Raw genomic sequence first — 26,647 nt, 5'->3', positions numbered from 1 at the left:
GTCGCCTTGGGAACTCGGTACATAATCCGAGACAATTGAGGACGCCTTTCGCAATGACAAAACCCCAAGCAACACTATAAAATATCTTTTTTTTCGCTGTAGTTGTATTTGTTGCTGTGGTATTTCACAAGCGGCGAGGGAATTGCAGACGGCAAGAGATTAGGTTAATTCGCAGAAAGATCACAAAGTAATTCCCAAAGCCCATATCAGATAACACAGACACACACATGACTGTCTTCGTTCCCCTCGATCAGTCTCCCCTTCCTCCGTCCACCCCTCCTCTATCTTCTCTCCCCGTGTGGCGACTCAATCTCATACCTGTGGTCGCCGCAGTATGACGACATTGCTCTGCTCGGCATTGTTGCGATTTCGCTCGATGAGCGTTCGACAACTCTCGCAGAGATTCGCCAGCTGTTGATTGTTGTAATCACTGCTGCTGCTATTGTTGTTGTTGTTGTTATTGAGCTGCTTGCTGCTGTTGTTGTTGTCGGCAATGCTGTTGCTGTTGTTATTCTGCTGCTGCTGCTGCTGACTGATTGAATTGCGCTCCGATTCGCTCTGCGAATTCGAGCTGTCATCAATGAACCGCAATTCACCCGCCTCAGGTGTCAACGGCGAGCTCAACACCGAGCTGCCCGCCTCCCTCTCTGTGTCCAGCTGCAGCGCCTCATTGTCAATGCCCCCCTCAAGTTCATCCTGCACATCGAGCATGCAACCCAGCGAATTGGAGCGCGTTTTGCGAGGCGCTTGAGGCGGTCTCTTGGCCACAATTTCGCCTCGCTCGTTGAGCAAAAGTTCGACGGGTCGCGACACAATCAAAGTGCTCGTCGTTGTCGTCTTGTGTGTGTGCGTCAACTCTGAACGCATGTTGTAGAGCAGCGTTCGAGCATCTTCACTTTGCAATCTGTGGAGCTGCGTCTTGTGGCTAACATCGCTGCAGTTGACCGTTGTCGAGCTCAGAGTGGGACTCGCTGGCGGAGGCGACTCTGCTCGCAGTTCTGTGATCTTGTAGGTGGCCACGCTGGTGAACGGTGACAGCGAGGGCGAACGTGGTGAACGGGGCGTGGCAGTCAGGGGAGTCGTCGCTGGCGTTGTTATGAGTGGTGGCAGCTTCTCCGGCAGCGGCTTCTCCTTCTTGCAACTGCTGCTGCCGCCCAAATTGCAAAAGCAACGCGCACAAACGCCGCTGCTCAAAGTGCTGCTGCTACTGTTGCTGCCACTTCCATTCCCGCTGCCACTTCCACTGCCCAGCAGTCGACGTCGATCCTCCTCAGTCTGTGGCGCACTTATGTAGAAGGTGCTGCTGCTGCGACTTCCAGCCACAACTCCGCTTTGAGGTGTTGTTGCCACCGCCGTGGAGCTGAGATCGAAGCAGCTGCGTTGCAACTGCTGCTTGCTGCCAAAGCTGCCACCGCTGCGTGCCCCAAGAGAGCCTGCCGCACCCTTCTTGGCCTTTGGCTGGCGACGCAGCGAACTGAACCAGTTGCTGATGCTGGGACGCTTCTGATGCAGCGTCTGTGTTGTTGTTGTCGTCATCTTTTCTTTATCCAATTGCTCACTTCCTTTCTCTGTTTGACTCTTGTTGTTGAACGAGTTCTCTCTTTGCACGTTTACGACTTGGATTTCTGGCTAATTATTTTGGCTTCTTCATGGCGCTGAAAAGTGTAGAACGCGATTGTAGCAACCAGCAACACAAAGGGTTGCCAGCAATTTACAAGTACAAAAGGTGCGACGCAGCGGCAAGAAAAGCATAAATTCATTAGCTAATTATGCTGCCGATGACAACAGGATGAACACAACAGGAAACGGCGTCAGGCGACCTCAAAAATTTTCCAAATTTTTGTGAGACACAAAACAAATTACGCTAATGGCGTACAGGTTAAGAAAGTTGCCTGGCTTTAATCCCCGACAAACAGGACGACAGGACATCAGCACACAAGTGTGTGGCAAAGCGAGAGAGAGGGAGACAAAGACAGAGAGAGAGAGAGGGAGAGGAGTTAAGGGCAACAGCTACAAATTGAAACGCACATTCAACTTGTGGCCTGGCGTTGATTTATTGCGCTGCCTTTCCTTTCACTTCGCTCTGTTTCAATGTTTGCTCTTTGCATTTTTGGTTTTGCTTGTTCGTAGCGGAAGGAAGTCAGCACGATAAAGCAACTCTGCCCCTGGCTGTGACAACTCTGGCTAACTCTAATTGCAGGCACGATGTTGTTGGCCATGTGGCACAAACCGAAATAATGAATGTCCCCCTTTAAAAAAAAACTCAGTGATCCATATGCAAAAATAAGTAAGAAACCAACTGTCAAGTATGCTCGACTATGAAATACCCGCTACCCATTTGCAATAGGACCAGATTCTACAAGTATACCGCAAAAATACAATCAAAATATACCAGATTCTAAAACTATACCTAAAAAATATTAATATATACCGAAGATTATTCTTGGTGTAAAACTAGACTCTAAAAATATACCAAAAATATACCACAAAAATACGAATATATACCGAAGCCTATACTTGGTATATCGATATTGTACTAAATTCAAAATATACCAAATTGTAAAGCAATTAAGACCCAATTGCAGGAGGCTTTTTTGCTATACAAAAGTGTTTCTAAAATAACTTCAACATTTTCTGTAAACACAAAGTTATAATACCCTTCTACGCTATGGGCAGACGAAAAATGTTGCAGACATTCTTTGTTTCGCACAGCTTATTGTTATTTATGACATGTTCGGCAACACTGCGCAGCAGAGTTGTCGCCCATCTCAATTATGTTTATGCGTGCGGCGTTTGCACGTATTTCAAATCATAATTTGCGGCAAATGAGCGTGAAATGTGACAACAAAATAAATGCGACAAAATGTGCAGCAAACACGAAACAGAAATGATTGAAATGTGACTATTAAATAAGCCAAATAATAATTACGCTACATAAATGAGGAAAACACAAAGTTGTTTATTAAAGACAACTTGAATGAACTGCTAAAGTTGCTAAACAATCGAAAGTCTCTTGACTTTAGTCATTTATTTAAACTATTTACCTTTTTTGAGGGACTAAAAACTCTTTCAATTCTCTGGCGTGCCATTCTAAGAGCGAGTCCCAAGGGATGGAAGGCGAAGGGCAATTGAGTTGGTGCCACACCCACACGCATAACATTAGCAACTTTAAATTACGAGTAACGAGAGAAAGAGAAAGAGAGAGAGAGAGGGAGAGAGATCCTTTTGGTTGCAGAACGTGATTCGATTGCTTAAGTAAGAACAATCAAACCGCAGCGTCAAGAATCTTTATACATACACAATGTATATGCATTAAAAAGGCGCGACCAAGAGTAGAGTAGAAGAAAAAAAACAGAAGAACGTCGACGTTCAGGTGAATGCTGCAAAGACATTAACAAGAGAGTCAAATGAAATTTGTAAACAAACTATCAATCAAACAAATGTGTAGAATAAACACAGACACAAGACGAAGCGATATGGAAGCAGGTATAATAGAATTTTATATATACTATGAGATGGTCGCATAGAGAAGCTTCAGATACAAGATACTAGATACGAGATACAACAACGACAGCCTCAAGTGCTGCTAAACAAAAGGCCAAAGCCGCATTCTCAGCTACCTGAGAAAATGTCTACGAGTGTGTGCGTGAGAGTGTACTCATAAGTGTAAGTGAATCTGTGTCTGTGAGTGAGTGTGGGCAGGAAATGCGCTTTGGCTATGCCAAACTAATGCGGCATGTAAAACGCTTCTCGCTTTGGTTTCTGTGTGTTCAAACTTTTGTTCCAACCATGATGAATGGCCAACAAAAAAAGAGCAGAGAAAGAAAAGCATTTCGTCTGTCAGACAGTAGCTGAGAGCGAAAGAAAGGCGGGGAAGCGGGCGGGCGTGGCTCTTGTTAGGTGCAATTTATCTTGACATTTTAATCTGTAAACTGCAAGTGTGGCAACAACGACAACAACAACGACAACGAGTGTGTTTCGAGTGTGCTCTCGGCCAACGCCCATGGGTTAACACTCTACTGCTTAACCCCTCACTGCCCCCGCTTGGAATCCAATTAGGCAATCAGACACATAAACAAAGATACTGTCTGGAAGCTTACAAGTTCTGGGATTTCGTATCCTTGTAAAGAGACGACTTTCACTTTCGTCAGCGCGGAATGCAATTAAACGCAAGCTTTGTTTTGTTCCTTCATCTTTTGTCTCTGCCAACTAACAACAAAAGTATCTCAATGCGAGCTCGGTCAATGCTCGCTAGAAGTCGCTGCGGGAAAGTGTGAAAAATGCTTTTTCTTGTCGCTCATTTTCCTCTATTGATTGCGTGGAAATATGCCAAACACACTTTAACTGAGCTAAGCGCATCTTTTCACTTTTATTTCTCAACATAAATTGTAAGCGCCTTAAAAAGAACTCGCAGTCTCTTCTTTGCTTTTAAGCACTTTCAACTGAATGAAGAGAGGTCGCTATGCGAGTGATTGAAGCGGAAATAGCAGCAGCTCATTGATGCACACAATGCAATTAGATTCATTACACTTGCAAAGTGATTCAATTACAATCTCATTGAAGAAAAGAGAATGTGTTTATAGCTTTATAACTTTGTATCGAGAAGATACAAATTGTAAAAGTTATTTAAGAAATACTTTACTAAGGGCCTTAGTTGCTTTATCAGAGAATCTGGTATATTTTGCACTCTGGTAAATATACCAGAAAGAATATCATTTTTGGTATATTTTTAGTATTTCATGGTGTATTCCTTTGGTATCTTTTGAAATGAATACCAGTACTATATCAATATACTAAATATAGCTTTTGGTATATTGTTAGTATTTTATGGTGTATTCCTTTGGTATCTTTTGAAATGAATGCAAGTACTGTATTAATATACCGAATATAGCTTTTGGTATATTCTTTTAGTATTTTAAGGTATATTAATTCAGTATATTAATATACTAAATGCAGTTGTTGGTATATTTTTAGTATGTGAACAGTATATTAATTTGATATATTTTGAAATTAATACTACCACACGCAACTGTAGCTTTTTTGTTTTTACTTTGCCTTTAAAACATTTCCCTTGCATTATTTCCCTCCTAGTCATCATCATTTTCTACGCTCATGTCATAAATCAAGCTAGAAAACGGCTTTCGCAATTTCTGCTCTAATGCATATATAAAAACGTTGACCAAATATCATATTTTTACATGGTAAACAAATGGCTTAGCGAAGGACCAGCTGCTGTCAGTCAGGGAGGTCGCCACACATTGCGTCATCTACAAACATATTTGTATCTGTATCTATAGCTCTGGCTGCCGTTGTATCTCAACCATATATACTCGCACGCTTATGGATATTGCTCATTAGACGGCCAGCATCCCCAACAACAAAACTGGGCTGCTATTTATTTATTTATCCAACTTTGCCAGACAGTCAGCTAATTTCCAACCCAAATAACCGCATGCCATTTTCTTCCTCAGCATTCTTTTCTTTTTTTTGTATTATAATTTTGTTTGTATTTGCTATTTTCCATAAAATGCCCAAAAATTTACATTTTCCAAACTAAAACAAAAGACACGATAAATTTGCATCTTTCTTGTTTTTAGAAAAATGACGCAACTAAAAGTGGCAACAAATTCCACATATGGCCGAAAAGTTTATGCTTAAAGCGTCACATGCTTATTTTGTTTTGCTTTCAATTTGTTGCAGGGCAAAAAAGTAAATAAACTCAAACAAGTTTCGGCCATTAGCAAAAACAACATAAAACAAAAATTCATCACTGCTATATTAAGTAAATAGTTAAAACGAAATGAGCAGAAGCTATTTTAATGTTCGATTTGAAATTGGCATTGCCAAAAAAACAAAAAACTAAAAACAAGAAATGCCCAAAAACATATTTCATGTTTTCTTAGTGGAAAAACTTTCTCCTTGACTAAAGAAATCTTTAATATTTATGTCAAAAGCTGTCAATCATTTGTTAGCTACTTTCGTTAGACATTCGATTCTAGTTAAAGTCAGCTTCCAATTTCTGCATTAATATACAAAATTTGTCGCTGCTTCACAAATGAAAGTTTTAATAGAATTTTGCGGGGTATAAAAATAGAACCAAAAACTGTGCAAATTGTATTAATTATGGGCTAGAACATGTGTTGTTCTGTGTTGACTACGCGTTTTGCTTACTGAACCATTAAAATACACAAGTTCGTTGGCCCACTTTGGTAGAAAAAAGGCGACAACAAACAAAACAATGGCAACATTAACGAGAAAAGCAGAGAGTCGCCGCCAGAATGTCTATTTAAATGTGTTTTTAATTAAATGCCTTTTGTTCTGGGCTCCAGAAAGACAAAAGCGACGAGTACCTGTCGCCTCTATCTCTATCTCTGTGTCTCTCTCTGTGTATCTTTTAGCTATTCTTCGGCTGACCAATTTCCGTCGAAATAATTGTGAATATCTTTGCTGCTCTACTCAACTTTTTTTGGCGGGCATTTCCCACAGCTCATTAGAAATGCCGCTTAGCAAACAATTTTGTTGCTCCAGCACGAATATTTTCCCAATGTAATTACACTGAGCAAGCGAGTGAAAGAGAAAAACACACAAAACAAGTAAGAAAGCTACAGTAGAGGTCGACTATGAGATACCTATTACCCATTTCAAATTAAAGCAAAGCAATGCGGTTGAAAATTTGAAAATATACCTAAAAAAATACTACAAATATACCAACTAGTGTATTTGGTATATTAATATAATATTGATTGAGTTAAAAATATACCGAATTGACATACCATAAAATACTAAAAATATACAGAAATCACACATTCAGTATATTTATATGGTATTAGTATTAATTTCAAAATATTGCGAATTAATTAATATACCTTAAAAATACTACAAATCTATCAACGGATATATATGGTATATTAATATAATACTGATATTGATTTAAAAATATACCAAATTAACATACCACAAAATACTAAAAATCTACCGAAATCACATATTCAGTATATGTATATGGTATTGGTATTAATTTCAAAATATATCAAGGTTTTTAATACAAATATACCAAATTCTATATTTGGTATATTAATATAGTACTACAAAATATACCATAAACTGCAAAATATACCAGATAGTCAGTCTAAGCAACTAAAATATGAGGCAATAAGCCGTTTTTGCCTATATAAAAGAATTTCTTAAATAACTTTTCCAATTTCTATTTAATCGCAATCAAGAAATCATAAAACCTATAGTTAATATAGTATTTACATTTCATAGAGGCACAAAGTTATAATACCCTTCTACCCTAAGAGTAATGGGTATAACAAGGCACACACACATTTTATCTGTAGCTTAGAACAAAAAGCGGCTATTGAGTATAAATTGTATACACATTTTGCTGTGGAATTTCCTATTGTATACTAATAAAATGCTAGTTTGACGCGTTTTGCATATTAAACAGCAAAATACACAAACACAACTATCTATCAGATACTCACAACTTGCCTCATGCGTAAGTTTTTATGGCGCCGCTGTTCGTCATTGAGGGAGCAACAGGTGCACTGGACTCTCGAGTTATAAATGTATCTAGATACATTTGTAGCTTCTGCCATCAATTGTAACTGACTGCCTTTGAGATCAATGCCATTTCTTTATACTTTCAACATTTGACTTTGATGCTGTCTTGATGTGTGTTGGGTCAAGGTAACACACATCAGCTGGGAGAACACATTTCGAATTCAATTTGCTAAATTGATAGACTGAAATTGACTGATTGATTGACTGGATACGAGTTGAGTCGTTTTTTTCTGCATAGTTGAATATGAATCAATGCTTTTCAATTCACTGCAGATGAACTGAAATTAATTACATATGTAATTTTCAACCAGCATTCGAAACTTTTCTGACATTCTAATTAGCAACTAGTCAAAGTGAGTGCAACATTTTAGCAAAAGTTGAACTCTGGTAAAATGTGTTTTCTTCGATTTTTGTTGTCACATCAAATTTGCAATTCGAAATGAAAAAAACTTTTGAATGGAATGCCATTCGGGGACGGGGAAAACTAATTAAGAAATTGAAAAACTAATTTGTAAAACGAGCTCTTGACCTTTGTCATCCATCGTGTGTGTCGTGTTTTTTTGTGGCCTCTGCAATTGGAGCGTCAAAAATGAACAAATTGGTGTATTATAATCAATAAAAACTCAGCGCAAACAGGTTGAGGCCAAAAAGGGTGACGAATAATGTTTAACATAATCAAAATAACCAAAACAATGCCGAATGCTGCAAAAGGTTGTGAAACCAGTTTTAATAAAGCGAAACTGCCAAAAGCACGTTGTATTATGATTGCTTCTAAGAAGCTGCGGGTATATTTTATTCTTTTGGGTTTTTTAAAGAGCTCGTAGTTTCCTTTCTTTTCAGAATTTCAGCTGATTAGCTCAAAGCCGAGTTGCTTTGAATTTTGGTTTCGCTGATAAAATGCGACGAACGGACGCGACGCGCATTGCGAAAGGCAAGCGGATGTTTTTCTCAGATATGTAAGTACATATATTATTTATTTAGTATATATGTTATGTATATCGCACGTCGCTTTAGAGAGGACGCAGCTGGCAGCAAAGCAAGTGTGCAACATTAACAAGTCGTTGACACTCGCACAGAAGTACAATGAATACCAAAATCCATAAGATAAACACACACACACACAGAATCCGGCACATAAAGTCAGCTCTGAGGTTTGAAGCAAACGGCAGCGAGGGTAGCTTACAATATAAGTTAAACTGCATTAGAAGACTATATTTTATAACTACTTGAAACTTAGAAATAAAAGGTTGAATTTAGTTCCAAGTCAGACTAACCAAAAGATTCGGTACAAAAGTGTATTAAAAATACAACTTGAATTAAAAGATTCACCCAAGGTTCGTTAATAAGAAAATATACCAAGTCACATATTTAGTATTTTTTAGTATTCATAAAAAATGTTCAGTAGACCCAACTAAGATTGTTAGTAGCGATTATTCGACGATATTAGCTAAAAATAACTTCCAAAGTTTAATTCAAAAATAAATACAAAAAAATACTAAATTTGTGCCAAGCTATGAAGATTTTGTAGCAGAGCAAACACAGATTCATATTAGCGATTGTTCGAAGACATTAGTTAGAAATAACTTAAAAAAATAAGTCAAATATTTGCCAAAGAATCATTGCTTGAAAAATAAATACTAAAAAAATACTAAATTGATGCCAAGCTATAAACATTTTTTAGTATAGCAAGCAAATATATAGTATTATGGTAAAGATATAGTATATACTGCGACTTCAAGCCACATTCGTTAAAAGTAACCTTGCCAATAGTGATTGTAAAAGTTTCTAGACTCCAGTCAATAGATATTCATTAACGTTATTCTCCACACATTTTTAACATAGCTTAAGCAATAAATTCTCAACATCGTGAGGAATGCAAGCTACACACCTCCTTTATCTTTATGCCACATAGCTAGTAGAACACTTTCCATTTTGAATTCGAAAGACAAAGAAAGCAAAAAAAAAAGAGGGCAAAGGCAAAGGACAAATGCCAAATGCGTCTGCAACACATACAACAAACAATAAATGAATATGTGGCGAGTGCATTTAAATGTCTTCTCCAGAGTCTGGATGTGAATTTGGTATTTTGCCACTTGCCCCGCCTGGTTGCAAGTTGCCCAGTTGCCCGGATAGCCCGGGTTGCCAGACGTGCCTTGTCTGCGACGTGATTTGAACACGCAAAAGATATCCGCACTGGCTTTTTTGTGGCTCCCTGACTATTTTGCACTTTTTCTTTCAGTTGAGTTCTCTTTCTCTATCTGTGTACAATTTTTTTTGGCGTTCTTTTGTCTGACTGATTGTCTGTCGTCGGCGTCGTGGTTGTCTGTTGCTTCCTAAATGTGTTTTTGGCTGGGTCGTCAGACACGCGCATCTTTTGCTTATGTTTTTTTTTTTATCGTTGTCGTCTTCTTGTTTATAAATTTGAGCATTTTATGGTTGCTTTGGCAAAATACACACACACACACAAAAACTGAACCCAAACTGTTTCACTGTCTCTGTCTTTGTCTTGTGTCTCTATTTTCTGGTCGCATATGGAAAGTGAATTGTGTGTAGTCCTTGAAAATAGCTGTCAGCGAGCGCAGTCGGATCTCAACTTCTTGGGCGCGGTGTTAATAACTGCAATGCACTTTTAAGTTGTTTCCAATTGCGTCGCAGATACAATTTTTGTATCTATGCCTTGCCTTTGTCTCTCTACTTTTCTAGTTTTTCCTGCTGCATTTTCCCCTCCTCGCTACACGACGTGTGAATTGCTTTGCCTGGTTTTTATTTTTGGTTACACGCTTCCGACATGTGTTTCGGATTGAAAAACTCATTTAGTGTGTCAAACGACACATTTTCCAATTTTCCACCAGTTTCTACGAATTATTTCCATATTTATACATGATGTTGTTGGGCATTTCTCTGGCTTCGAATTGTCTACCAAAAAAAAAAACACAACCATATCTATAAATATACGTATCTTATCATCCATCGACTGATAGATAATGATGATATTGATTGATAATGTTGACGTACGTAAATGTGAAAGTTCAATTAAGTTTGCTGCGATTACAAGTGATAACAACAACAAAATTTGGTTGTGGAAAATCCAAAAAACTTTCAGTGTTCGATTGTTAATCGATTCTATTCACAATTAAAAGCTATTTGAATGCAATTCTCGCCTTCATTCTGTTTTCGAGTGTATTCAATGTTGTTGCCAAAATACTCAAGGCCATTGAACGACGAATCTTTCTCTCTTCTGTCTTCTCTGCTTTTCTCTCTGTATTCACTTGGGATGAGTCACAACACATTCCAATGTCGACGCTAACTCAATTAATAATAATAATCACATTATTAACCACAGACACAGACCAAAAACAAATACCAGAAGAACTTAACTTGAATAGCATTTAGCATTTAGAAATTGTCATTTGATTTTGGTCCAAGAACACGACAAGTTCACAAACCAAATTTCACTCTTTTGAGTTAATTAATAAACATAAATCTTTTCTATTTTCTTTCTTTTGATTTTTCCACACAATGTTTGTGCTTTTTGTGTTTTGCTTTTGCTTTTGGCGCATTTAATTATTTATTTTCATTTTATTGACAGCCAAAAAGGCAGCCAAAAAAAGAGAAACGGCTAAACGGCGGAGAAATTCAGCGAGCCAAAAAGAAATATAAAAAAGAAAAAAATAAACAAAATATGTAACGAACTGCCGGCAACCAAAAAATAAAATAAAAACACTTTCGTAATACAATGTGCCAAAAATGTATAATTAAGTTGGCAAATGAAACGACGACACTGAGATACTCATTGAATAACGAAAATGTTACTGCGAATAGTTAAAAGTTGTTTACGATTGTTGAAGATATAGCAAAGATTTACTCACATTGTATTTTAAGATAGAAGATATAGCAAAGATTTACTAAAATTTTATTTGAAGAGTATTTTCTTTACTTCTTACATTTTAGATTAAAGTAAATTAAATATATTTCTCATAAAAGAAAAGTTCTGCCATCACATTTCAGTGAAAAAGATTTTGTTAATTTTAAACAATAACTAAAATTATATAGAGAAAAGTTTGGCAGTTTTTTAGGATTTGTTGAAGATATAGCAAAGATTTACTTAAATTGTATTTCAAGAATATTTTCTTTACTTCACACATTTTACATTTAAGTAAAAGTTAAAGTTCTGCTTTTTCATTTCAATGGAAAACTTTTGCACTTTTAAAAAATAACTAAAATATTACAGAGAACAGTTTAGCAGTTTTTTAAGATTGTTAAAGGTTTAGCAAAGAATTACTTAAATTGTATTTGAAGAGTATTGTCTTTGCTTCTCATATTATACATACATTTAAGTGATCTAAATATTGTTCTCATAAAAGAAATAAAAGATCTTCCATCACATTTCAATGAAATAGCTTTTGCAATTTTCAATAATAAATCTAGGGTACAAACTGCGCAACAAAAGATGCATTGTGGTTGGTATAATTATTGCTTAAATCATTGCTGAATGTCTGTTTCATATTTGAATACATATTATTGAATTGAATTGAGCACAATTTGCGCTATTCATTCGCAGCTGGAATGAGACGAGGCGGCAATTGATCTATTTATTTAGTTAAGTGCTAAGTATATCGATAAAGTGGTTGCAGATACATGATATATTGCTATATAGCCAGAGAGCAGTCAGACCGCAGTGTGTGGGAAATTGAACTCGTGCAAGTAAAACAAATAAAAGTGGCACACAAATTGTTTCCCACGTGCATTTAAACAGTTTCACCTAATTACGTTTTTGCATTGATCAAAAGAGAGTGAGAAAGAGAGAGAGAGAGGGAGTGAGGAGAGCAACCCCAACCGCAACCCGAACCACACAATTTCAATTTCCCCCCACAAACAGAAACCCAACCCTACGAACAGCCTTAGCCCCCTCAGATATTTGGACAGGCTATAAACATCAGATGCTCACGTTAATTTATGACCTTTACATGACTAAATCGCACCGGTGTAACTCGCTATAAAAGTATCTGTATCTGTATCTACAGCTGTGTGTGTTTGTGTGGATTATAAAAAGCGTCACAGCTTTAATATAAAAATACCGAAATTGTTTGTGGAAGAAGTAGAAGTAGAAAAAGCGCCACAAGTTGCATCTCAAAAAGGGAAAACAAGAATTAATGACCGCTAAAGGGAAACCTCAGCACTAAATCTTAGTTTAGCACTTGAATTTGAATTTGTTGTGCGATGAAAGTATCTTTTACACTATCGAAACACACACAATTCAATGCAAGCGATACTATCGCTAGGTTGTTTGTACTTTGGCGTAATGGCAAAAGCCCATTTGCAGCACTTGCACATGAAAGTGAGTGAGGAAATCCTGCAGAAGGAGCAGCTCCTTCCCAGAGGCCACTTGACACAGAAAAATGCGACAGCTAAAAGCCTGCCAAAGTAATGGCATTGTGAAAGTGATTGTGAGTGAGTATATTCACACACACTACAACTACAACTAGAATGACTCAAAATGTAAAAATGAGTCACAGTCACAAACGAAACGAAAAATGCGTTTCAAATGCAAATGCAAATTCGCAAATAGAAGGAAGGCGAGGTCAAGAGAGGGACGGCAACAGTTTAATTACGCGTATCAAGTATCTGAAAGATACATTCTTGCATAATTAACATACGCATGCGAAATGCGAAACAATCAGCAACAAAACTATAAACAGTTAGTTCAACAACTTGTTGCTTGTGGCATGCCACATTCACTAAGTGCACAGCCATTGTATTTGCATAGAAAGGGGCAGCAAACTCGACGCATTGCAGCTTAGATCAACTGGCCCAAGATAGGCCTCAGTTTCCAAGTCCCCAGCCATGGGACGCACCCATCAAATTGTGTGACTCATTCTCGATATTTGCACACATGCAACACGACAGTAGCTGCTGCTGTTGCTGTGTCAAGTAAAAGGCAAAAGTAGCTATGCGACGCATAAATCAGACGTAGATAAAGAAAATCGCAACGAAACATTATGTTAGATAACTGACAAGCACATAAAGATAAAAAAGAAATAAGCAAAAGACTTGTATTAGCGCTCTTGTTAAGTACCACAAACTGGGCAACAATTGCCACAAGCAACAACGGATGTTGACACACAATGATGCACAACAAGAGGAGAGTGAGGTGAGTTGTCAAAGAGGGGGAAAAAGGTGAACAGTGAGCGCTTGTTGTGATCGAAGTCAATAACAAGACAACACAAACAGCAGACAGCAGCTAAAAGCTATAGCTTATAAGTGCGCAAACAATTAAAGCTAGCTTACACAACGATAACAAGCAGTTATCGATAAAGTATCGTTGTAAGACAAGGTTGTAAACAAAGACTATGGAAAAGGGAATTCTTTAGAGTTAGAGTGAGAAATTTAATAACGATTTAATAAAAATAATTAGTTAAAAACATTTAAATTAAAACTTGAATTAAATATCAAGAATAGAACTCATTAGAAATGATTAAGAAGTATATTAGACATGAAAATTTGAATTGAAAATGTAAAAAAATGCATTTAAGAGAATAAACACATTTAAAGACTTACTTATTAAATGGAAATTAGTAAATATTGTATTTAAATTTAAGTTTTCTGCTACTGAAGTTTCACTTAAATTTTTCACCTTCCCAGTCATTTTCTTTTAGCTACGATAACAAGCAGTTATCGATAACAGTGGCATAAGAAAATTTTAGTGCGTGATATTAATTTCAAAATATGCCAAAAATATATCACAAAAATACTAAAAAAATTACAGTACCTCATTCAAAATATTGCAGATTGTTAGCCAAAGCAACTAAGACTAAAACTATTGCAACAAAATTTTCAGGAATCATAAAGACTATCGAAAATCTTATAGCTTCAAAATTACCAATCAAATTTTAATTAATTGAAAGTTATTTGCTATTTAATTTCCACTCAACTTTATCATTTTATCAGTCAACTTTTCTTTAGCTACTTGCACAAATTTAATCACTTATTGCCATTTAATTGCTTTATTCACTTTGGGCAAAATCTGTTGCGAATGCGTCGCAAAAGACTTTGAACACAAACAACAACTAAGAGTGGTGTAGAAAAACAATAGCACGTTGTCGTGTTGATCAAATGAAAACAATTACAATAAATTAATTTAATGGCAACAATAACAATTCGCACTGCCCGCAGCAATGCAAAAAACATAACAAAGAAACGACACAAGTGAGAAGGAAAATGTATTTTAATTGCGCACAATGGGAGAAGTGACTTTGCCTGGCTTTGGACCTGCTACTGGAATTTGTATTCGCAGCCTAGACTGACAGATAGATGGAGAAGGGAGAAGGGAGACGGGGAGAGAGAGTCCGCGTCCATTTCAAGTCATTGATCTTCGTTTGGCTCTGACAAAAGCCAACAGCAGAAATGGACACGCCCCAGACGACAGCAGCAACAGTCGCAACAGCAACATCGACAACGACAACAACATTAGCATCAATTTCCAACTGAGACTGAAAGAGAGAGATACATCAATGTCGCCCTTAACGTCAACGTCAAAGTCAGACAGAAAGGTCGAGCATTTCCTCTTCATGTTGCTGCTGCCCGAGGGTTAAGGTCGCCCAACGCCCTTTTTTTCCCTCGGTTTAGTTGGCTAAAGTGCAAACAACATTTCAGTGTTCGATTTAATAGTTTTAGAGTTCACAATTTCCCATACACGCAACGCACACTTCAAAACTTGGCGCCATCTGTATGCAAATTTCACACACACACACAACTGGTTCTAAGCTAAACAAAAAAAAAAGGGGCAACAACTTTTGCATAGGGTTCGAGTTTGGGTTTTTGGACTTGGGTTTGGTCGGCTGCCTGGCACGCGAGAGGAAGTTCAAAATGTAATAAAAACTGAACTGTGTGCTTGGCTCTGGGCTCTATCGTCGTTTTGTTATAATTAGCATTTGCCGCATGTGGCAGCAGCTGGTGTGGCAACAACCAGATAGTCAGACAGACATGCAGCAGAAAGTATGTAGTTCCGTTTGCTAGTTCAAAGTCATAAAAGTCCAGGTTAGACGCCATTTGGTGGTCGCGACTTCTTCTTAATGCATTTCCTATTGACTGTCGAAGATGCTCTTTTCCCCTGCTGAGTACACAACTTAAGGCGAAGAGTCAGCGCAACAAGTTCTTCATGTTTATTGCCACCGAAACGTGAAATTAATGAACCAGAGTTGATAATGAAGAAGACGTCGAGTTGCTTATTATTTGAAACAACATAGAATTATTCTTGTTTACTTTAATGGTAGAGAAAAGTAAGCAAAGAACCAGTATTCAAGTTCATATTTCATTCGTTATTCTCCTTTAATACTTTCATTAAAATATATTCATGCTTGCTTTAATCAATGGTTCATAAAAAGCAAAGAACCAGTTCAGTTCTCGAGATAGAAATGGCTGCAAGTGCATATTTCATTCATTTTCCACTTCAATATTTTCATTAATATATATAGGGGTTTATTCCTGTTTCTTCTTATCAATAGTTCATAAAAAGCAGTAAGCAATGAACCAGTTCAGTTCACAATCTACAAACTTTTAGAATTTCAGCAATATAAATCACCACTTTTTATAGGCACAAGTGCATTTAGTAGTTGAATTTGTTGTCTGACTTCCTCTTTAATATTTTCAATCCAAATTATTGTTTACATGAATTGATAGTTCATAAAGAGCAGTAAGTAAGGAACTAGTTCAGATCACAATCTACAAACTCAGGTAATATTAGCAACCTAAATCCTAACTTTTAATTTACTAAAAGTGTATTTGGTAATGGAATTTTTTATCTACTTTCCTCTTTAATATTTTCAATCAAAATTATTTTGATTCTCTACAATAAATAGTTCATAAAAAGCAAAGAAGTGTAAACAAAGAACCAGCTCAGTTCAGTATTGAATCTGCAGTCTCTTATAAATAAGTAACCACAAATAATGATTAAATTTATATTTATAAACGACAAAAAAATCATTAATAGCTATAAGTGTGGTGTGTTTTTTTTTTTTCTTAAATATACATCATATATAAAATATACATCATATATGAAAATAAATAATTTGCGGTCATTTGAAAATAAAGAAGATGTAGATCATATAAAATAAAACTAAACAAACAATGATTCAGTGTTTGCTTCAAAGGAAATCCCAACTCAACTAAAAAGTGCATTTAGTATTCGATCTGCTGGCTCTTTAATAATTTCGTTGCATTTGAATAACTTAATAATTTTGTAAAGTTTTCTCCCCATTGTCAGTTGCATTTTCGTTTCATTTTCCATAGTGCACCCTCTCTCTGATTCTTTGTCCCCTTCTTCATCCGCTGTCTGCATTCAATAAGTGCCATATAAGCCATTATTTTGTGAGTTGCCAAGGGCTACTCCCCGTTTTCCCTCCCTCTCTTCACCGACATGGCACATGCAATTAGCTGTAGACTATGAGGCATGAGGGTGTCTCGGGGCCTCGAGTCGTGGGTCTTGGGTCTCGAGTCTCGGGTTGCCTTGCCCTTGGAAAATGGAAAATATTATTATGAGTGCGGATAGTTTTTATTGTCTTTATAGCCAAAGTCTGGCAGGCAGGCAGTCAACTAGCCAAGGCACATAGGGCCGTAAGCAAACACACACATACACACAGATACTATATGCATTTCTATTGTAACTAGTCCGTAAGTAGACGGAAAGGGGTGAGTCGCTTTTGCTGCTGCTGCTTCGGCTTCTATTACGAAGCGAATGAGCGTCTTGTTTACCTACGTGCCGTGTCGGAGAACTATTAAATTAATTATGCCCGCTTTAATGGCGCTGACTCGCTGTTATTTTATAGATTTATGAAAAAAAGCGACCCAACAATTTAGAACACACACACACTGACTTCTATTACTATTTATTCATGCCACACATTGTTTTTCTTCTCGTTATCTTTAAATTGTGTTTTTTGTTTTTCGCATGAAAAACTTTGCAATTTTAATAGTTGTGGTTCTTATAGTTTATATTTTTTTGGTTAAACATTAATTTATCTACACACTTGATAAACAACCATGAACGTAATCTTGAAAATAGCTTTTTACTATTATTATTATTATGTTATAAATTCAGTTGAAAATGATTTACTAGCACATAAACAAATCAGCTTGACTTGGAGATACTCGGTAATAATTGAAGGGCGACAATTCTGGGAAATATTATGAAATCATTCATTAGAGATCAACCCACACTCACAGTTATTAATTAACTGCTTCAGCGTTTTGTTGTGCAATTTTTTAATTAGTGCAAAATTGCAATTGCATCGAGAATATATACTTTGTTTTCTATGCATTTAATCGGAAACAAATCAAATTGCGATCTAATTGCTGAACAGCGTGCACAGCATCTGCTCTGAGCACGTGATTGAAGTTTGGCTCTGAGATTGACATTGATTTTTTTTGTTTGTTCCTGTCTAAATAAATACGTTTATAGTATATACTATATAATCGCTGCTACTTCACGCCTTTTGCTCTCAGCTCTCAGCTGTCTGCAAATTGTTTGTTGTTTTGCTGTCAGTTTTAGCAGAGCTCTAATGAGAGCATATACAAAGCCGAAAGCCAAGAAACAAAAACAAACTTGCCAAGTTCAGTATTGCATTACAACATGAGCACACACACTCTGTGAGTAGACTTTTGCTGTTGACTTTGGCCTAAAGAAGTATTTTTTTCGGCATTTGTGTTCGTTCGTGCTCGAAATTCGAAATCTGAAATCTCAATTCATGAAATCCTCACATTACAACGATCCACACCAGATACGACAATAAACAATTACACTTGCACGCGCCTTGTCCAAGCATTGTTGCGTCTCTTTTACTTTTTGGGGTCTCGGCAACAGTTTGTTAAGTAATTCAACAAAATATTGAATTTCATCAAACGTAAACAAAACGAACAAAAGAAAAACTTTGGTTGTCCGTGCGAAAATTGTGAGTTTGCCCCACAGCAAAATTGGCCAAAATGTTCGATGGTAAATCGCAGTTGGCATAAACAAATTTGTTGCAGTGAAAGCACATGTGGAACATATGGAATGGAACATGTAAAAGCATGTACATAAAGTAATTTCTACACAGTATGAAGTTAATAGGGCAATTACACCTTGGAACGAATGAAATGGAACACTACTGAAGGCTCAAATACTGTTGACACTAAAAAAAACTAACTATCGAATAATTAGAGTTGAAATACTAATAAATTCTCGTAAAGAAACTTGGAACAGCTGGAATGGAACACAAATTGCACATCTAAAGTGTAAACAATAAACAAAATTCCCATCGAGCACGTATAAAGAGAAATTTATATACAGTATAAAGTTAGTTGTGCAATTACATATGTGGAACGAATGGAATGGAACACTACTGAAGTCTCAAATGCAGTTTGCACTAAAAGAGTAGCTTGCTATCGATTACTTACACCCGAAATACTAATAAATTCTAGTAAATAAATTTGGAACAGCTGGAATGGAACATGAATTGCACACACTTATAGTGTACACAATAAACAAAATGTCTATAGAGCTTTTATAAAGAGTAATTTCTATACACTATGAAAGTAACTGTGAAATTACACATGTGGAACGAATGGAATGGAACACTACTGATGTCTCAAATACAGTTTACACTAAAATTGCAGCTTGCTATCGATTAGTTACACCCGAAATACTAATAAATTCTAGTAAATAAACTTGGAACAGCTGGAATGGAACACGAATTGCACACACTTATAGTGTACACAATAAACACATAATGTCTATCGAGCTTGTATAAAGAGTAATTGTGCAATTACACATTGGAACGAATGGAATGGAACACTACTAAAGTCTCAAATACAGTTTATACTAAAAATGTAACTAGCTATCGAATAGTTACTCCCAAAATACTAATAAATTCTCGAATATAAACTTGGAACAGCTGGAATGAAACACTTTCTGCACCCACTTAAAGTGTAAACAATCAACAAAATGTCCAACGAATTGAATGCTAGTAAACTGTATTTTCAAAGCATGTTTAAGTTGTAGATAAATAAAGTTTTCCAACTAATTTCCAGAGGAAAAGCAAAAAGGGAAAACAGGTAAACTTTCTACAAAAAAAATAAAAAGAAAAAATGTTGTTAACAACAAACAAATTGCAAACAGTTGCAAAAAGTTATAAACAGATATGTAACTAAATATAGATAGATAGCAGTGGGGAGAAATGCTTGAAAAAATATGCTTTAATTGCAAGTGTGCAGATACTTTTTGCAGCACTGTGTTTACCCCTTCAACTGTTTACATGTTGCTGTTGCTGTTGCAACCGTCTGCGGTTACCTGGCGACAGTGTCTACTTTTCGCACCTGCAACCGATTAAAATCGCGCCCCTCTCGACCAACTTTAAATAGAGTTGACCACACGTGGCCTGGGACAAGCAAAAGTATTTTTTTGTTGTGCTCTGCTCTGGGGTCGCTTAGCTAATGCACAATTTCAACGAACAGACATAACATACAATATAATGCGAAGGGGCCAAATGTGAATGCAAAAATTGTAAATGGCAAAATGCAATTATTTTTAGCGCATGCAACGCGACGTTGCACGGCACACGAAGCTGCTTTTGTGGCACACGCGTTGCGCATGTTTGTTGACAATTAATGTGTGTGGCTGTTGTTGTTGTCAGTTTGATTGTTGTTGGTTGCTGACTGTCGGTTGTTGGGCGCACCCAAAATGCAAGTTAGCAACCGGAGTGCGGCGCCGCAGCAACTGCAACTGAAAAACTGCAATTGCACTTTATGCATTAATTTCCGCATAACTTGAACACATTCGGAGCGATTCAGTGTATGCAACGCTGTCAACCTCAACTAGCAACAACAGCAACAACAACTACAACAGTTGAATGCATTAATAGGCTGACCAATTGCACAAAATTCTTGCACGGCAACTGAAAATTTAATGAACGCATCCGCTGCAGGGTCAATCGTTGGCACTTGGGTGACACAATGTGCAGCCATTCAATCGAGCATGGCGAGCGAACCACACACACACACACACATACATATAATCCCCCCTCTCCCTCATCATTCATTCACTCTTTCAGTCACTCAAACTCAACTTGATTATGATGAAGCTGGACGCATCGCACTTTGATGTTGTTTTAGTGGCTTTTCTGCTGCTTCTGCTGTCAACGTCCAGAGGTTAATATACCCTGATAAACCGCAAATTGTGGCTTCTTTTGCTGCTTCTTCTTCCACTTCTTGCAATTGTCGCCGCCCTTTGACTTTTTTATAAAACCCCGCCCGCTCTTCCGCATTAATGTCGCATCATTGTCACGCATTTGTTGACTTCTCTTATACAAGATTGTGGATATATTGGCTAATCATCATTAGCTCAGTTGCAAAACGAATTGGAAAAGAAACAAAAACTGGCAATCGCCTAATGAATGTTTTGCATTCCATTCCAAATCGTTGCGCCTAACACGACTTTTGCGTTTTGTGTTCCATTCCAAGTGGAAGAAGAGCGGAATGGAACGAAACAAAGTAAGGAGGAAATCAAGCGGGGACTAATCTATGCAAGAAATATAATATAAGAAGTTGGAGCTATTCAAAATTCGATGTTTCATTTCAAGTATTCCTCTTGGCGTGTTCCATTCCCAATTATACCAACAATCAGTCTCCAAAATGTTTACTAAACTAGCCAACCATTTATTCATTGTCGCAAAACTGCGCTTAACACGCTTTTTATACCCGCTACCCATAGGGTAGAAGGGTATTATAACTTTGTGCCGGCAGGAAATGTATGTAACAGGTAGAAGGAGGCATCTCCGACCCTATAAAGTATATATATTCTTGATCAGCGTCAACAGCCGAGACGATATAGCCATGTCCGTCTGTCCGTCTGTGTGTCTGTCCGTCTGTCCGTATGAACACCTAGATCTCAAAGACTATAAGAGATAGAGCTATAAATTTTTTTTTGACAGCATTTGTTATGTTTGCACGCAGATCAAGTTTGTTTCAAAATTTGGCCACGCCCACTTCCGCCCCCGCAAATCAAAAAAATCGAATAACAAGCGTAATTTTAAAGCTAGAGTTGCGAATTTTGGTATATGCAATAATTACTGTAATAGTTATGATTCCTGAAAATTTGGTTGCGATCAGATAAAAATTGTGGAAGTTATTAAAGAAATACTTTTGTATGGGAAAAACGCCTACTTACTAGGGGTCTGAGTTGCTTTGGCCGACAATCTGGTACATTGTGCCGTGTATGGTATATTTTGAATGCGGTACTATATCGATATACCACATATACCATTTGGTGTATTTTTAGTATTTTTTTAGTATTTTCGGTATATTTTGAAAATGATACCGCAATATTTTGCCTTTATTTAAAATGGGTAGCGGGTATCTCACAGTCGAGCACACTCGACTGTAACTTTCTTACTTGTTTGTTTTGTGTTCCATTCCAAGTGGCAGAGAAGCGACAGAATGGAACGAAATAAAGTAAGGGGAGAGTAAGCATGAATTGATATATGCAAGAAAAATAAGAGTTCCAATCCAATCGGATTTAAGTAGGGAACTATGCAAAATTCGATTTTTCATTTAAAATATTCCATTTAGACATACTTGCGAAAAGCATGTTCCCAAAATTCGATGTTTCATTTCAATTATTCCATTTAGCATATTCCTTTCCCAATTATTCAAACAATCACTATCCAAAATGTTTACAACCATTTCTCATAATCAAAATAACTTTGTTTACTGTTGTGAAATTGTTATGCGCATATTTTATGTTTGAAGCTAAGAGATTAGATACGTTTTTTTTTTTCTGGGCATCATAAAAAGTAACTACGAGTTTATAGCATACAATTGGGAGGCACTTTTAATCAAATGAAAGGTGAAAGGAGCACACAAAAAAAAAGAAAAGAGAAAAGTGCAATCGACATCTTCGATTGCAATTCACAGACAAAGGAACAACGCATAATTCCAGTGTTGGCTATTGATTTTCTTTTTTGTGTGAACTTTTCGGTGACTGAAAAGATACTTGCCACTTGCCACTTGCGGCAAAGTGGCCCAGAGAGAAGCCGGCGGAATGTCGACAAACACAGCGCGCGCCATTTGCATTCTTGGCACTACACAAAAAAACGTTGGCAACACTTCAATTCCCCCCGTTCCGCTCTCCTCTTGTAGTTTGCTGTGTTTTTGGCATGTTTCATTGGCAGGCGCGCTTAAAATATGCAGAAAAAGTCGGCGGCAAAGACGCGCAGCAGGTGGATGAAGCCAATGAGGAACCAGGACGCAGAGCAGAGGGGAGGAGGGTGCAATAGGAGCCTGCTCCGCACCCAGTTTATAGTTTGCAGTTTACAATTGCTTGCGCAGCGTGTTTTGTGACGCGGTGTTTATTACGCGACGCTTGATAAAAAATGCCACCGCTAGAGGTCGCCACCCGAGTGGCAATTGTTGTGGCTTGTTCCCATTGCAGCAGACAGACCCAAAACTATGGCAAACCGTGTTCTCAAATGCAAAAGCGCCAAAAATAAAAGTGACAGCTGCAACGATGTTTCAATTTCATGCGTTTCTTATGAGAAAAGCGAATATATTAAAATGAAATTGAGAACGAAATTAAATATTTTACTCATGTAGATACAAAAGTTTGGCAAAGAGTGTTCCGAAATGCAAAAAACGACAAAAATAAAAGTGAACAGCTGCAATGATGTTTCAATTCCATGCGTTTCTCTTAAGAGAAGCAAATATTTGGAATTAAAATTGAGACTGAATTTAAATACGATGTTCCAGATTGCGAAAACGACAACTGTTATTTAGCTTCAATTTCATGCGTTTCGCTTTATAGAATCGACTCTTTTGGCATTGAAAAAACGGAAAATGTGTCGAATTGAGTTCAAATTTAAATGCCTAATTTATTTGCTAGAAGAAAGCAGACATCGTAAATCTCCAAAACACATTAGTTGTTCCAAATTGAGTGCGAAATTAAATATTTAATTTATATAGCGAAGAAAGTGTGAATCGGAAATCTTTCTAAACACCTGAGTTCCTCATTGCAAGATTAATGAAGCGGGAAGCGAATGCAAATGACAGCGATAAATACAAGTGTGTGTGTTTTTGTTGTTGTTCATGTTGCTTTCGCAAAATTCTTGCGAATTGAAAAACGCGTTTGGGGATATTGGAACAGGAAGTGTTAAGTTGGCAAACGCCATCGACACTTCGACATCCAAAAGGGGTTTGCCACCCACTTCAGACACAACTACAACTACACCAAACTGAATGTGGGGGGAATATTTATTTATCTATACAAGTCTGGTTAGCAAGTTCTACAATTGCTGCAGCGTCATTTTCGCTGCTTCTCTACTCTTCTTCTTCTTTTTTTGGCGCAGTAAATTTGTTGTGAATTTATTTGGGGGCCAAAAGTTTTGGCCTATTGGGAAAATGAGTCTCGAGTGCTCGTAACAGCAAAACGGGTTAGTGCGAAAAGTGTGTGTGTGTGTGTGTGAGTGTGCGTAACTTGTGCCAGGGGCGTCATGCGGTCTCCCAAAAAACTAACCTTCGTCTGCTTTGGCTGCTCGCTGAACTGTATCCAGCTAGCCTGACCTTTTCCATAATGATTTGTTGTGTCCTGTCCTTTTTTTTCCATTTCATTTTGCCAAATAATTTTCATCATGGAGCGATGCTCTACTGCATTATTATCTTGTGTTTATTTAAGTACATCATGCACAATATATATATATATATATATATAAGAAAAAAGAGACTAAATAAAGGAAAAGCTGATTGTTTTCCATACGATAAAGTGGATTTGGCTTAACTTGCCATGAGTCATCAATTGTTTCAGTTGAAATAGCTCAAGATTAAACAGGAAATGCTCTGTGTATCTTTGCTAAAGTTGCTGTGACGTCTGTTCCATTCCATTTCGTTCCCCTCTCATACATTTAATCCTATTCGCCATACAAATTAATGTCGATTGAAGATGGAATTCCTAAAAAAAACAGTTGTTCTACTTAATTCTATTCCTCTTTTACGATTTCAAACTTCTAAAATGTCCCTTGCTTCTCTAGTTGTTATCGATAAACCATGTCAAAGCTTAGCAAACAATCGATAGCTAAGAGAACTTATTCTACTTGATTCTATTTCTCTTTTACCACTTCAAACCTCTAGAATATTTATTGCCACTTATCTTCAATGTTGTCTCTAGTTGTTATCGATAAACCATGTCTAAGCTTAGTAAATAATCGATAATTAAAAGAAGTTATTCTATTTGATTCTATTTTTCTTTTACCACTTCAAACCTCTAGAATGTTTCGTGCTACTTGCAATGTTGTCTCTAGTTGTTATCGATAAACCATGTCAAATCTTAGCAAATAATCGATAGCATTTCATTCCCAGTGTCTCCTGCTTATCAGCGATGTTGCCCAACAATTATTATCGAAAGTATTTCATTCCACACCTTTCAATTTCTTATTCCTTGCAGTGGAAAATTCTGCAGCTCATCAATCCAAAAAATCACGTGCTCTCACACAGACACAAAGACAAATACACACCCACACACACACCTATTTGAGGTGTTAATGATTTAGTTAAGCAACAAAATATATAAATTCGCTTGATCAAAAACGATTCTTTTTCGGCTGCCACCGCAAAAATCGCAAAGCGTGTCGAAAAACAATGTTTATTACTCATGTGTGTGGCCAAAGTTAAACAAATAAAATGAGAGAATGGGGGAGAATAAAATTCCATAGTTGATAAAAAAAAAATAACTATACTATATCGATATGTGAACAGTAAGCGTCAATAAAGCGGAAACACGAAACTGACGTCACAACGACGCCTATTTGTTTATCATGTCTCAAAGTATGATTAACCAAAAGGTGAGGCCGGCTAAACGCTATAGGTGGAGAGGGGTCAAGAAGAGGGGAACAGGGGGAGGGGCAAAACCTAGGCAAATGGAGCAAGAGAAACGTCGCGTCTTTCGGCCTTGTCAATTATTTATTAGCTGACGCGATTCGCTGATTTTTTTTTGTACTTGTAAATTGCTGACAATAAAAAAATACAATATTTATTTTGTTTGCAATATTTACATGGAAGATTCAGGGAAAACGGCTCCAAAGTTGATTGCAATATTTTCGTGTTTGATTCACTCGACAAACACAACACTTAAAACACTTTTTCGCACAAAATTCTCACTTGTTTCGCTTTCAAATTTGTTGATAACTTTATTTTCTTTTTATTTTTTGGATTGCGATTAAATGCGATAAGACGTCTTCTTATCATAAACACTTTGTTAGGCACAATGTGATGTTTGCACAATAAATAAAACGAGTTTATTTATTTCTAAATCCACTTTAATTCTTTTCTTTTTTTTTGCACTAATTCCTTTGAGATTTTATTTGCTGAATTGTGTTGTTGTTGTTGTGGCTATAAATAAACAGATCCATGCGCCGGGCTCACTAAAATATTTTTTGTTTTGGCACTTCGACAAAATACGGGATTTTCTCTTGCGTACGAAAATAACACATAAATTCGAATATTTTTGTTTTGCTTTTGTTTTTTTTGTTGGTGGTTTTCCGCTTTCCGTTTTCGAGTGCCGCACGACGCCGACGAGTTTCGTCCGTTACGTTGACATTTTGTTTGGATTCTCGACTGTTAATGGTGCGAGGCCAACAACAACAAGTGTCTCAGAGCGAAAAAAACGCTTAACAGCGTCTGTTGCTGTTAATGCTCTCCGGCTGTTAAGCTCAAATGGCGCTGTATGACTCAAAACTGCACTGCTAACTTGCTGTTAATCACTAATGAGCAGCATGTTAACATTGTCTGTTAGGCCTAACAGTTGCTAAGAGAAAAACATTGCTCTTACATGCCAAACTCACAACAAGTGTCTTTCGAATTGAAGAGAACGGTGATTTGTAGTTGTAGAGCAATGGCTAAGGATACATTGTGTTTTAAAGACTAGGCTACATTTTACAACTTGCCGGAACGTGCGGAATCGAAACACACAACACAACACAAGTGAAGTGAAGTGAAGCCATTTGCATGCAGACGTCATAAACTGCAATGCTCTCTGGCCACATTTGTGCTGCTTGGCCACTTCGAT

The 26,647-nt window shown here is 37.1% G+C and overlaps 2 protein-coding genes across 4 annotated transcripts in view; one reads left to right on the top strand and one right to left on the bottom strand.

Annotated features, from left to right (window-relative positions):
- LOC117565913 (cytohesin-1) overlaps positions 1 to 26,647 on the bottom strand; it is a 43,067-nt gene that overhangs the window by 12,073 nt on the left and 4,347 nt on the right. The window contains exons 1-2 of one of the 3 annotated variants that reach the window (XM_034245280.2): positions 25,635 to 26,210; positions 319 to 1,655 (exon numbers count right to left, since the gene is read on the bottom strand). The exons of the other annotated variants lie outside the window; for them this stretch is intronic. Of the exons in view, the coding sequence (XP_034101171.1) occupies positions 319 to 1,536 (1,218 nt within the window). The 5' untranslated portion in view covers positions 1,537 to 1,655; positions 25,635 to 26,210. Of the gene's footprint in view, positions 1 to 318; positions 1,656 to 25,634; positions 26,211 to 26,647 lie in introns of those variants that run through there. 3 annotated transcript variants of the gene reach the window in all.
- The window catches only part of LOC117565231 (protein teashirt), a 199,603-nt gene continuing 178,488 nt past the window's right edge, over positions 5,533 to 26,647 (top strand). Inside the window, exon 1 of the mRNA XM_052002843.1 lies at positions 5,533 to 5,542. The gene's annotated coding sequence lies outside the window, so the exon portion shown is untranslated. The remainder of the gene's footprint in view (positions 5,543 to 26,647) is intronic.

This window comes from Drosophila albomicans, chromosome 2L (genome assembly GCF_009650485.2).
Source record: "Drosophila albomicans strain 15112-1751.03 chromosome 2L, ASM965048v2, whole genome shotgun sequence".
In the NCBI taxonomy this organism is placed as follows: domain Eukaryota; kingdom Metazoa; phylum Arthropoda; class Insecta; order Diptera; family Drosophilidae; genus Drosophila; species Drosophila albomicans.
Note: the sequence above shows the minus strand (reverse complement) of the source record. Positions and strands in the feature narration are given on the sequence as shown.